This window comes from Magnolia sinica, chromosome 3 (genome assembly GCF_029962835.1).
Source record: "Magnolia sinica isolate HGM2019 chromosome 3, MsV1, whole genome shotgun sequence".
NCBI lineage: Eukaryota > Viridiplantae > Streptophyta > Magnoliopsida > Magnoliales > Magnoliaceae > Magnolia > Magnolia sinica.
Genome location: NC_080575.1, coordinates 7,738,068 through 7,752,050, shown reverse-complemented (window position 1 = coordinate 7,752,050; position 13,983 = coordinate 7,738,068). Strand labels below are relative to the sequence as shown.

Genomic DNA, 13,983 nt, shown 5'->3' with positions numbered 1-13,983 from the left:
GGTTCGATCGATCGAGGGGATCCTCGAGCAGTCTCGATCAATTGGGGGTATCGACCGGAGACGGTGAAATTTGTCCAGCGATCAAATTGAATTAAATTTGGTCCTTATCGATCGATCGATAATTACTAAAAGTGTCCAGAGACTCGAGACGTAAAATTCGAATTTCCTCGATCTGTGATCAATTGACCGAAGGGATCGATCGAGAGCCTTCGAGCTGGCTCGATCGATCGACCAAATTGATCGACAATTTCCTGTGTTGTTTTCCAAATTTCAAATTAAGATATATAAACAAGGGTGGGTTCCACTAGATGGAATAGATGAATAGAATTAGTGATTGTTTAAACTATTTTAATAGGGATTCGGATTCCAGGTTCAAAACTATTTGATTGTTCAGCGGATTTAGTTCTACCAAGAACAGGTGAGTGAATCTCAACATGTCTCGTATATGTACGATTAAAATAGATGCTATGATTGCTATGTTGTTGTGTTACCATGTTAAGATGATCTTTGATGTATGATTCATGCTTTGTACAAATAGTAATGTGAATTGAATATGTAGACATGTAAAATCCTTACGATCATAAATTCATTGTTTCCTCTTGTACCAAGAGATGTATATAATGACTGAGTATGTCGATGCATATTGCATTAAGCATGCATTACATGCATCCATAACACTCCTGCACTAATTCCTAGAGGCCCGCTCTAGATGCCTACATGCACATTGACGCAAGAAGGGCAGTACCTGACTGGGCCGAAGCAGCGGTGACTCACACCTTGTGTCTGGATTCCTGGGGAATCTCCTGGTAGATTCGTTACCAGATGCCCACATTTAATGGGAGCCTACCATGGATTAGATGCAGGCCTTGCCCATGCCTACCTACAGTAGAAGCATGCATGCTAGGTGCAGAAGCGGGTTGACGGATGTCCAACCCAAGCAAGTGGACGATCATCCCATTTGACATACATTGCATGACATTCTTACATACATGTTCATACCTGCATATACATATATTGGACGTTGCTTGTGCTATCTTATTTGTGTTGTGTATGAACCATGATAGGTTCACTCACTAGCCTGGCCAGCTAACGTTGTGGGATGACAACCATATAAAGGTGAACGAGACAGGAAATCTGAACCAAGTGCCGAAGAACGAGGCCCATTTGGCTGATGAAACACGGGGCCAATGGCCGTATCTAATAAAAGATGAGCTCGCTGCGTTGAATGGATGAATTGTTTATAGGATTGATAGTTAGAAGATTAAGCTTCCTTATTATAACTACTGATGTTTAGGTCGATTTGGAACTGTTAATAAACATAATTAGGTCGAACGGTATTTGAGATTATAGATTAATAAAGTCCCAAATGGGTGGATGTCGTGGAATTTTATATTTAATTATGTGACAACAAATATGACGGATATGGTGATGGAAAAGTATGCAATTGTAGGAGTCAATGTGAACTTAGAATACATTAAATTACGCCTCCCCAACAATTGTATGATGAGTGGAATCATGCACACTTGGTGTACAAGTCATGGATTATAACTCGAGTATGAGGGTGCACACTTTGTATCTGAATTATGGGGTGTGACAATATTGTTGTTGGTGTTCTCTATGGAGTAAATCATCATAAGGACATAAATCCACTGACTGAGAAGTAATCAACCAAACGAATCATATGTTTCATTGTAACATGGAAAACTGATTATAAAGCTAAGCAAGCATCTCCTCTCAAAGATAAAATGAAAAAATACCACCTCGACAACAGGCTGAGTAAAAACCCATTTGCAATTGGGTGGCGAACATCTAGCAACTCTAAGCTTCCAAGCATTGTTCCCAATAAAGGAAGTGGATGACTAGGACAAAAAAGCCCTACAACTACAAAGAGTATCCCATTGCCAATGAGTCTTCTTAACTCAAATCTTTTGAGAAAGAATTTGGACCACTAACGCTAAAGTAACATTGAGGTTGCCAAACGCTTCTTCCTCTTTTTCTTTTTTTTTTAGAAAAAAGGATTTTTACTAAAATCAAACACACAAACAAACAAAGAATACAATGCAACAAGGGAACAAGCCACACAACCCAACAACAGCACAACACCCTAACTCATCTAGGGGGAAAAAAAAAACCTCATTTGAAGACCTCCCCCAAACAGTAATGTATCCCCTAACTCTCTTAATTACTTGGGAAGTGGACTCCAACTTGCCATTAGAACTTACAAGTCATATTGATTCTTACCCTCCATACTGACCACAGAACTGCTAAAGAAACGCAAATACCACAATGATAGTCTTACTTCCACAACAACTGGAAAAAAAAAATCTGAATGGAACAACGATCCAAAATTTCCTCTATGATATACATAGATTTGCATGGGAAGGCGCCATCTCCGTGAAATCATTCAAACCAAGTAAAATACAAATCTCATGGAGATCGGCTTATGCTACCACTTTGCATGGGTCCTCAACCCTGATCTAGACCAAGTAAACCTTTACCATCCTACTTCCATGATTATATTTGCTCTTCCCACACCCACTAGTCCCAGTTAGCAACAAGATCCCATTAAATTCAAACCTGAAAACCCTGAAAGATGTGGGTAACTCAGCAAGAAAATCAACCTCCACAAGGGTCTCGCTGCGTAGTGGTAGTGTACGCTACGTAGCATAGTGTAACTAGAGCGCAACGTAGTGTACTAAATAGCGTAAATCCACCATAGTGTACACTACATGGGTTGTATCTATGGTGTTCTGTAAAGGCCGTTACAGGGCCGTAAAGGCCATTACAGGGACGTAAAGGCCGTTACGTAAAGGTAACAGTGGCAACCGTTACACGTTATGGGGTCGTAACGGCCGTAACAGCCGTTATGGAAAAAAATGACCCATAATTGCCATTAATGGCATGTTACATCCCCCATAAGCCATAATAGCTCCATAATTGTCTATTACGGGACATCAACAGTTTTTTCATACTTTTTAATCAACATTAAGGGGCAGATACATGTTTTTTGGGCATTTTTTCAATTAAAAAAATATATAGAGAGAGAATGTTTTCTTAGTATCTAATGTTGAGGAATGTGATGCTTGTATTGTATTTAAAACTTTTAGTTTGTGAAATTTTTATTTATTTTCATACTTATGACTTGTGGCTTTAAACAGACATTACTAATTAAAGTGGTTTGCTTAGAAAGTTGTTGATGTGATAATTATTTGCATTTGGTTTATATATGTGGATTGGCTTTTGATAAATGATAATTAATAACTTGTTTGAACATGCTTATACTTCAAAAAATAAATCATCTTTTAGGCATTTTTATATTTTTTTTCCAATTTTCTTATTATTTATCATATTTTCCTAGTTTGATTTAAAAATTAGAAGAGGGTTGACCACTACACAACATGCTACCACTATTTAAAACATTGGTCAAAAGCCTAATATCTCCAAAATGTTGCAAAAGCAACCCGAACTAATTAGTCCAAAAGACACCAACATGCACAATCATAGACCTCCCTTATGCGAATTTGGACAACAAGCACTTAAGCAACTTTCTTATGGATGCTTCGGGTAGAGAAGAAGTTGTGCTTCTTGGACACCATCTTCTATGTAGGAAATCAAGGTGGCGGTGGACGCTTTGGGTAGAGACAAGGCACTAGGACTAGACGGATTTCCCATGGCAATCATTTAGGTGTTCTGCGAGATGAAGGGTGATTTAATAGACTTCATTGTTAAGTTTTTCAACAAAGGTCTTCTTTCGTCGAAGTTGGATGCATCTTTCATAGCTATAATCCTGAACAAGGATGATGATGATAGCTTGAGGGATTTTAGGCTTATCAACCTTATTGGAGGTCCTTATAAAATATTTGTTGTTGGCTTTCAAATTTCGCACGGTTCTCTCATACATTATATCCAATGTTCAAGAAGCGTTCATAGTAGGAAGACAAATTTTGGAGAGCGGCTTAATTGCTGACAAAATGCATCTATTCATGTCATAGGTAAGGTAAAAAGGGTATCATTTGTAAACTTGACATTGAGAAAGTGTACAATCATATTGATTGAGATTTCCTTGATTACATGCTATGTAGATTGAGATGCGGGCAGAGATGGAGAAGGTGGAAACAAGAATGCAATCAGTCGGCCAAGTTCTTGGTTCTAGTTAGTGAATTTCCTAAAAGCTTTTTCAAGGCATCAAGAGGGATCAGCAAGGGGATCCGTTATCACTTCTTTTGTTTGTGGTGGTAGTAGAAGCCCAAACCAATATGTCAAATAAAGGATTGTTGGTGGGTCTCATAATGTTCCGCCTAATGAAGACGACGCGATGAAAATCTTTAGCATGGAATATATCTTTTTTCCCGTGGCCAAGTCAATCTCATGATCCGCCTGATGAAGACGACGCGATGAAGATGACGTGACACGGTAAACCTGCTACTCGATGGAGAGACAGATCAACTAACACCTCCAAATGGACAAGAGATTCAGCCAACACTCTCATAGGTGGAGTATCCAAGGAACCAGACACTTCTATCTGGACGACTCAATCGGAGGAAGACGTAGAGGGTTGTACGGCGCAAGAATGGCAGATTGTATCCCGACGGAACCGACCTATTCACTCAACCTCTACCAGGAAACGTGATCAATACCCGACTCTTTACATCAAAGGATTCCCAGAGGGGTGGTTTCTGATCAACATCTCGAGAGTCTTTGGTCGCACAGGGGCTGTAATGGATGTGGTTATGCCCAGAGATCATCACAGTGGAACGTATAGAGGTTTTGCTTTAGTCCGCATCTCTTCGGAGGCGGAGTTGGCTAGAGTAGTGGAAATGCTCCACGGAGTTAGCTTTGCCGGTCGGCCATTGCTAGTGCAGAGGGCAAGGTTTGGCCCGAAACACAAAGGTCCTGAGAAGCCTCAACCCATACCCCCCAAGGTATATCGACCCAAACCTATCCCCCCCGTCTCCATTGATATCCCGTCAGCTTCATCCTTCAAAGAGGCTCTCCTCTCTAAACCCTGCCAACCCACCCCTCCCGTTTCGCCTGATCTCCCACCTTCGTTTAATCCTCCGAACCCCCAACCCCTACCCAAGAACCCATTTCCTCAGAGAAAGTCGATTCTATCCTTGTCAACCAAGATCTCTTCAATAGGGCCAGAGCTGATCTCTACGATTCGATCGTCATAATCTGTAAGGATGGAGCTACCATGTCTCAGGTGAACGATTGGATATCTGAAACCACGACCTTCCATCCCGAAAATTACAGGATAAAACCCCTAGGTTACAACGAATTGTGGGTCAAGGTATGTCCAGGCCTCAACCTGGAGATGTTAATGATGGCAGGTCACCTGCACTCTGGAGGCCCCATAGCCCAAGTGATGAAGTGGGAAGATTTCTCTATGTTCGGCATGGAGAACGTTTGGTTCGAAGTTTGGGGAATTTCGTTGGAACTCTGGTTTGATGAATTCTTCATTTTGATGGCAGCCTTCCTCAAGTCTTATTTGGAAGTAGACATCAAGACGCGGCTGGGAGAAGAGATTGGCATCATTAGAGTGAGACTTCGAAGGCGGAAAGACTCCCCTCCGCCTACGTCTATTCGGGTCGTCGCTGATGATCGGTTGCTCCAATTTCCGATCGTCAGAGAAGTCATGGATGAAGCTTATCCCCGATGGGGGCGACCTTTGGCGCGCCAGGGAAGGTCCTTCTCCGGTTCCAGTGGAGGCGCCAATTTCGTTGTCCGGTGCGCGTACATTCATCCCATGCTCCTGCGACACACCTCCACAGACCTCTGACATTGTTCCTTCTGATATTGGGGTTGGTGATCGCATCCTAGCCGTTTGTGTGACACGTGGTGCGATTACTCCCTCCCGGCCGCCTTCTCCTATCAACGCAGGTCTTCATGCATCGAGCTCTATGATGGGTGACGACGAGAACTCGACGCATGGCTACCTCAAAGAAGCTACGGGACTGAAGATCGGTCACAAGATGGTTTATCTTGTGGATCTTAATAAGTGCGATACGATAGTCCATACACATCAGTAGCCAGCGTCAGACGATTTTAATATCTCTGCCATTTTGTCCTCTCCGATACGCTACGTTCGACGCGTGTCCTCTAAAGCTGTCTCCTCGAGCCACTCCCCTGGACACGCGGCATGCCATCTAGCTAGATGGCTTGCTAACACCTACATTTTGATCAGGGACAGCGATACGGGTCCGGGTTTGAATCACAACCGTTTGTCTGAGTCACTTCCTATCGCTCACTCTTCAAACTTTCAACCTCTAGCCTTAACCTCCAACCACCTTCAACCCCTACCCTGCAACATCATCCCTGATAAATCCTTGGACCTTGGCCCCATCACCCTCTTTCAAGACAATTCCTCCTCCCAGGTGCTTCTTGCTAAACCTCTCTAGATGATCGTCGATCCTGAGTCCGAGCCTACGCCATCGACAGCCAAGAGTTCGGACCTACCCAATAAAATGCATAATAAACGATGGATTAGAGAGGCCGTCGAACACGTTGGAAGGGCTCTTGGCTTATCTTTTGGGGACCGTATGGAGGATTACATAACTCTATTTCAGTGTATTGAGGAAAGAGGAAGACCCTGCCCCGAGACCAAACCTCCAGTGAAACGCAAATCCAAGCGCAGTGGTAACCGGGAACTTCAAGGTTTGGAATCTAGCCCAAGTCTAGTCACAGCCTCCAAGCCCAAGCAGCGGAGGCGAGGGAACCAGGGAAGTCAAGTTGATTAATGAAGGTGCTATCGTGGAATGTCAAGGGAGTGGGCTCCAAACATAAACGGAGCCTAATTAAAGCTACTATCAGTAGAAAAAGCCCAGATGTAGTTTGTCTTCAAGAGACCAAAGTTCCTCTCTTCCAAAATAAGCTGTTGTCTTCTTTATGGAAGGTGCTTGATGTGAAGTGGACTGCTCTGGACGCAGTCGGTAGCTCAGGAGGCATCCTTGTCGCGTGGAGATCTTCTAAATGGGATCTCCTGTCTTCTTCTAAAGCCTCTTTCTCAGTGTCCATCATTCTTCAAGATAAGTGTTCCTCTTTTCAGTGTCTCATTTGTGTTGTTTATGGGCCTAATGTTGATTCTGAAAGGACTGATTTTTGGGATGAGTCAACCCGGGTTAGACAATCCTTCTCAGGTCCGTTCTGTGTGATGGGTGATTTCAATGTCATTCGTTTCGCAGAAGAACACTCTAGGAGGAGGAGGACGTCATCGGCCATGCTCTAGTTCTCTGATTGGATTCAGACTCACGAACTCATCGACCTTCTGTTACTTGGGGATAAATTCACCTAGACCAATGGTCGTAGGTCCCCTATTCAGTCCAGGTTGGATAGATTTCTTGTCTCACCCGACTGGATAGAGGCTTTTCCCACTTCACTCCAATCCACTCTCCCTAGAACCACCTCAGATCATTGCCCCATCATTTTGTCGATGGAGGATAACTAAGGCTCGAAACCTTTTAGATTCAACTCGTCGTGGCTTCAATCTGATGGGCTTCACCGCAAGATCATTGAATGGTGGCCTAGCTTCCAAGTGGAAGGCTTTGTTGGAAAAAAGCTTTTATGTAAACTCAGGCTCCTTAAAGTGAAAATCAAGGAATGGCGCCAACAGGAAGTCTAGAAGAAGGAAGCTGAGGTGCTCTTCTATCGGAGCTGCAGGCAATCGATTCCCAGGCTGATAACATTCCATTTTCCTCAGACATCCTCGCCAGGCGCATCAGCATCATTCAGGAACTTTCGAATAGAGCATTAGAAGAAGAAGCCTCTTGGAGGATTAAATCTAGATCCAGATGGATTGCGGAGGGGGACAAAAATACCAAATTCTTCCACAACATTGCTAATATGCAATTCAGGTCTAAGGCTATCCTCAACATTTCCAATAAAGATGTCAGGGTGGAGGATAAACAGGAGATAGAAGACATTGCGATAAAACATTTCAGAGATCTCTTAACCTTCGACAACTGGAGAAGACCGCATGCTGACCACACTTCTTTCAACTCTTTGGATGTTGCTGACGCTGCTCTTCTTGAGGCTCCTTTTTCCCTCGAAGAGATCAAGGCCGCTATTAATGCGATGGAAGGGGACAAGGCTCCGGGGCTGGATGGTTTTCCAATCAGTTTTTACCAGTCGTTCTGGGATACGATTCACCTAGACGTCCTTCATTTCTTCCATGAATTTCACAATAGAGGAAGGCTCTCGAAAGGGCCTAGGGCTTCCTTCATTGCTTTCATTCCCAAGGTTGCGGGGGCTGTTTCCTTCTCCAAATTCATACCAATCAACTTGATAGGGAGTCCCTACAAAATCCTTGCTAAAACCCTCTCTTTCCGCCTGTCGAAGGTCATAGCCAAACTCATCTCGCTAAATCAAAATACCTTCATCAAAGGCAGACAGATCATGGATGGGGCTCTGATTGCAAATGAAGTCCTCCACTCCTGTCACAAGAATCATTCAAGCAGTATTTTCTACAAAGTGGACGTTGCCAAGGCTTATGATCACGTTGGCTAGGGATTTCTAAGGTACATGTTAAACCGTATGGGCTTTGGTGCCAAGTGGAGAAAGTGGATTGATTCTTGCATCGGGTTTGCCCACTTCTCAGTCATCCTCAACAGGTCCCCTAAGGGCTTCTTCAAAAGCTCTAGAGGTTTGCGTCAAGGGGACCCCCTCTCCCCTCTTCTCTTCCTTATTGTTGGCGAGGCGCTCTCCAAAATTCTGATTAGAGGTCGGGATTATGGTATCCTTTGTGGTTTACCGATGTCAGGATTGTCACACCCTATCACACACATCCAATTTGCAGATGATATTTTAATCTTTTCTAAGTCTTCTTCTCAATACGTTGAACATCTCCGAATTGCCCTTCACTGTTTTGAGGCAGTGTCTGGTCTAACGATTAACATGGGTAAATCAAAGTTGCTTGGAACTAATGTCACCCTAGAAACGCTGCACTCTTTTGCCAACATTCTCGGCTGTCAGACCCAATCGTTCCCTACCACTTTCATCAGTCTGCCCCTCTTGTGGGGACCCCCCCTAAATCTATGTGGGACAAGGTGATTAGAAAATTCCACAAATATCTGGCGACGTGGAAATGTCGATACCTCTCTTTGGGAGGTCGGCTTACCCTGATTAAAGCAGCACTAACGAATCTCCCTCTGTATTACATGTCTCTGTTCGAGTGTCTGGCCTCAGTTCTGAAGGCTATTGACAAGATCAGGAGAGATTTTTTTGTGATTTGGAAAAGAAAATCAGAAGAAATTCCATCTTTTGGAATTTAAGGAAGTCTGTAAAATGTTCAAGGAAGGTGGTGCTAATGTCAAAAATCTGAAAGTCATGAACAAAGCCTTGCTAGGCAAATGGTCCTGGAGAATAGCAACTGAAAAGGAAGCTCTTTGGACTTCAATTATTAAACGCAAGTATGGCTCTTCCCCTGGAAACTGGTGGACTAAAGACTCCTCTTTTACAAGGCCTCCGACATCTGGAAAGGCATTCTTCGGGCTAAGAATTCGGTCCTTCAGAAGTGCGTTTTTGAGCTGGGTAACGGTTCGTCTATTCGCTTCTAAGAAGATCACTGGGTGGGGGATGATATCCTCAAACGTCAGTTTCCTAATATTTACTGCTTGGCCCCTGACAAAAATACCTTCGTCAACAGATGCTTCGATGTCATGCCAGCTCATGTTGTTTGGGACATCAGATGCTCTAGGAATCTGACCGATAGCAAAGCCACTGAGTTTATGGCTGTCCAGGATTGCTTATCCAAGAGGCTCTCCAGGATTACTTATCCAAGATCAGGCCCCTCCTCAATCAGCAGGATAACATTGTTTGGAAAGTACATAAGTCTAGAAAATTCTCGGTCAAGTCTCTATACTCTCTTATTTATCCTACATCGACCCCCCAAAGTTCATTTGTTTCGATTGGCTGGTGGGTCGAAATAGAATCCTTACCATCAATAATCTTTCTAAAAGGGGTATGCAGATTGTCAATATTTGTCTTTGCTGCATGAGGGAAGCAGAAACCGTGAACCATCTGTTGGTTCACTGCCCTTTCATTTCTCAAATTTTGGCGGATTTTTTCCACATTTTCTTGGTCAGTTGGTGCATCCCGGAGACGGCTTCTAGCCTTCTTTCCTCCTGACATGGCCTCAAGTTGGATAAGAAGAGAAATATCGTCTAGCGCATGGCTATTCTAGCGATCTAGTGGTTAGTTTGGGACGAGCGAACTGACAGTTGCTTTAACGACTCTTCTTTAACTTCTACTGTGGGGTCCAGGGAGAAGAGAATGTTGATAGAATGGGCTTCAAATGTTAAGGGTTCTCTTTTGTGTGATCTTAGTTTTCTTGGGCGTTAGTAGCTTTCTGCTATCTTAGCAGATCTGCTTCTCTTTTGGCCCTTTGTTTTCTTTGTTCTCTTTGTTTCTTTTGTTTTCTTCTTCAATGAATCCGTTGCTTTTAAAATAAAATAAAAAGTTTCCCAACTTCATTTCGTCAATGATAACATTCTATTTTGTGATGTGGAAGAAGCCAAGGTGGATAATTTGATAAAGATTATTAAGTGTTTTGAAGTAGTGTCAGGCCTGAAGGTGAACATTCTCAAATGTGAGATGTTGGGCGTTGGTACATCTAAAGAAGAGGTGGAGAAGCTTGCGGCGGTGTTTGGTTATGCAAGGGTGTTTCCTTCTTTGTACCTCGACCTTACTTTATGTATTGGAAAGCCTATGAAACATCTATAAGATGAGGTTATTGAAAGAGTTGAAAGGAAATTGTTGAGGTGGAGAAAACGACATCTCTCATTGGGAGGAAGATTGGTGTTAATAAAAGCAACATTATTGAACTTACCTCTTTAAGTTATGCCCCTCATTACATGCACAAAGCCCGTGTTGGACAGGTTGGAGAAGCTAGGTTGTGACTTTTTTATGGCATGGAGCGGACGAGAAGCATAAACTTCATATGTTTAAGTGAGATGAGATGCATGTCTTATAGGGAGGGGGGCGCAAGCATAAGGAAGTTAATGGTTATATGAATTCAATGTTACTAGGTAAATGGTTATGGAGATTTCTTACAGAGGGTTGTTTATGAAAAAAGGTGAAAGCAAGGAAGTATGGTACTAAGGTATAAAGGAGGGGGAAAGGAGGACAAGAAAGATTCATCTTTTTTAAGGCCTCGGCATTGTAGAAGATATTTATCAGGACGGGGAACAAGTTCAAGGAGATGATTGAATTCTCTTTAGGAGATGGAAAGAGGATTCGCTATTGGGAGGATGTTTAGACAGATGAGAGGGTGCTCATGATGATTTCCGAGGTTAGCTAAATTATTCCCAATGCTATTCAATTTCAGTTAATGGGATACTGTTCTCTCCTCCATGTCAAAGGAATTTGTCAAAAGGAGAAAGGGTTGAGCTCATTAATATGTTGGAGCGGCGTCATAGTATTTGTTCTTCTTTGGGTGTTAGGGATGCATAGGTGTGGAATAAAGACAAGTCCGGTCGATTCTCGGTTAGATTGGGAGATCTTCAAGAGAGCATAATGGGCACACTGCTTTCATTTGGCACTATGAGGCTCCCCATAAGGTAGCAATTTTTTCACAGTTGGTGGGAAGGAATAAGGTGCTCACAGTTGATAATCTTCAGATGAGGAAGACAGTAATATTTAATGCCAGCAATATTTAATGCCAGCATGTTGTGTATGCAAAATAAGGAATTTGTTGATCATCCCTTTATTCAACATCACTTTGCTATTGAGTTATGGGAGAGGTTCTTGGTGATCTTCGACTGTCAAGCGTTGTGCCAGGTTCCATTGAGAGTCTCTTTCTGTCTTGGCATGGGGGGTGGGGATTTGGAAGAAAGGGAGGATGCTTTAGAAACTATCCTTATTGGCAGGCATTTGGGCTTATGGGGAGAGGAATAATTGGTGCTTTAGTAATCATAGTGGGCTGGTTTCAGAGGTTTTTAGAAGGGCAAAATCGAATGGAATGGGCTGGGCCTCAAATATTAAGACTCTTGCTGATTTTCTCCTCTCATTTTTATCTTGGTCTGCCTTCTAATTTGCCTTTGGTTGTTCTTTGGCCTTTGTTTTTCTTTTATAATAAAATTGTTACAAAAATAATAATAATAATAAAATCCCAAGCCTATGATCCAATTGGAAACTAGTAATGCATGTTCACTCTCCAGAACAATCACAATTATATTCATCCCGTCATAATGATACCATAAAACGACCATGAAACAAAGGGATAAGAAGCCATTGCAATTGTGGTTACCCAAAAAAAAAAGGGTTAAGAGTAATAGTTGCACACCCATCCTGAAAGTGACAAGATGAATTACCCAAAGAGAGAGAGAGAGAGAGAGAGAGAGAGAGAGAGAGAGAGAGAGAACATTGGCGACGAATACAGGAGAGCCATTATGTGATATCTAGTATGCACATGGCAACTTGCAAGTTGCATTCACCCACAGAGAAACGAATTAAAAATTGAACGAGAGGTTTTAAAAAATAAAAATAAATAAAAATCATAAAAGAGGGAAATTTCAGAATTACCGGAAACGGATTTGATCTCCTTGACAGGATCCCCCTCGTAATCCCCTGCCTTCCAGAACTGCTTGCAGGCCTGGGCGGCTGCTGGCGGGGTCCGTGAGATCGGCTCCGCCTCAAGCAGCGGGAGGTCCTCGTCGGAGGGGAGCGGGTCGAGGAATCCGAGCGGCAAATCATCGAATTTCTGCTTCTTGTACGGGCCGCCTTCCTCGCCGTCCAAAACGCTCGATCTTTTGTATGCGGAATCCGGACCGTCCAAATCATCGTCGTCGGAATCGCTATCGCTGCTGCTGGTGCTGAGATCGATTACAGGGAGGGCGTTCGAGGGGTTTGACGATGGTGGAGTGGCATGGGCTGTAAATTCCACAGGTTCAAGGGGTTCTTGTTTAACGACGGATTCCATCGCGCAGGGAGAGAGTGAAGGACGGAGGGAGATTTCTTACAGGGAGAGACGTGTACGGAGAGGTTGCTCAAATACATCTACCTGTATTAAAATATGATACGTCGGGGCTTTATCTTTGATCTGGATCGTCTTCCAATGATCCAGACCGTTTATATGACGAGTCTCACCATGATAAAAGGCTTGGATTATTTCAACCCTTTGATAATTTGGCTTTATAGCTTTGAAAATGAACGGTAATTATAACTTTGTGTAATCAATTGTTTGAGATATTCGAATCTGTGTGTTTTTTCGAGGATCGCCCGTGCAGGCAAGACCTATCAAATCAACGGTTTATATCAATCAAAAAGACCTAAATCAACACAACTGATATAGTATCGACTTATCTTGTTGTATACGTCGGTATGTATTCGAGTAGGTGATTCGTTGAAAAACCTTGTGCACGTTTGTCGAGGCGGAAGCGGATTGCATGGTTGGCCTTTGACGTCATCAAGTGGGCCCCACTATGCTGTATTTGTTATATCCATTGTGTCCAATGATTTTTCCCGATCATTTTAGGGCATGATCACGAAAATTAAGAATATCCAAATATCAAGTGGACCACACCACGAAAAGTAGTGCGGTTGAAATCTACCCCAAAATCTGCTGGGGGCCATGGAATTTTTGGATCAAGACGATATTTGTTTATGAGAAAATTACATGTGGACCCCACTTTTTATCCAGCGATTTTTATGAAGGATAAAACCTTACCTTACCACCGTAGACTTCGCACGTATGATCAGGATGAAAATACCCCTGCCTTTCTTTCGCTGTTGTGCAAAGGCAAGTGCTCGCTAGAGGTGGGCAACGGCCCGGATCGAAGTGGATTGGGTTCAACCCGATCAGATTCGAAATGATAATGGTTTGACTCGAACTCGATCAGATCCGAAATCAAATCTGGGACACCTCATCCGAACAGATCCAATACATGATTCGCCTGACCCGAACCGATTCGGATCAAGTTAGGTATGATTCGGATCTGTGTAAATATAATTTAACTTTTCATATAATGTGGTCCACTTCAACCTTTAATA

The 13,983-nt window shown here is 42.9% G+C and overlaps 1 protein-coding gene across 1 annotated transcript in view; it reads right to left on the bottom strand.

Annotated features, from left to right (window-relative positions):
• The window catches only part of LOC131238790 (protein MICRORCHIDIA 7-like), a 29,143-nt gene extending 16,201 nt beyond the window's left edge, over nt 1-12,942 (bottom strand). Inside the window, exons 1-3 of the mRNA XM_058236389.1 lie at nt 12,542-12,942; nt 8,916-8,925; nt 1,010-1,024 (exon numbers count right to left, since the gene is read on the bottom strand). Of these exons, the coding sequence (XP_058092372.1) occupies nt 1,010-1,024; nt 8,916-8,925; nt 12,542-12,913 (397 nt within the window). The 5' untranslated portion in view covers nt 12,914-12,942. The remainder of the gene's footprint in view (nt 1-1,009; nt 1,025-8,915; nt 8,926-12,541) is intronic.
• Between the last annotated feature and the right edge of the window lie 1,041 nt (nt 12,943-13,983).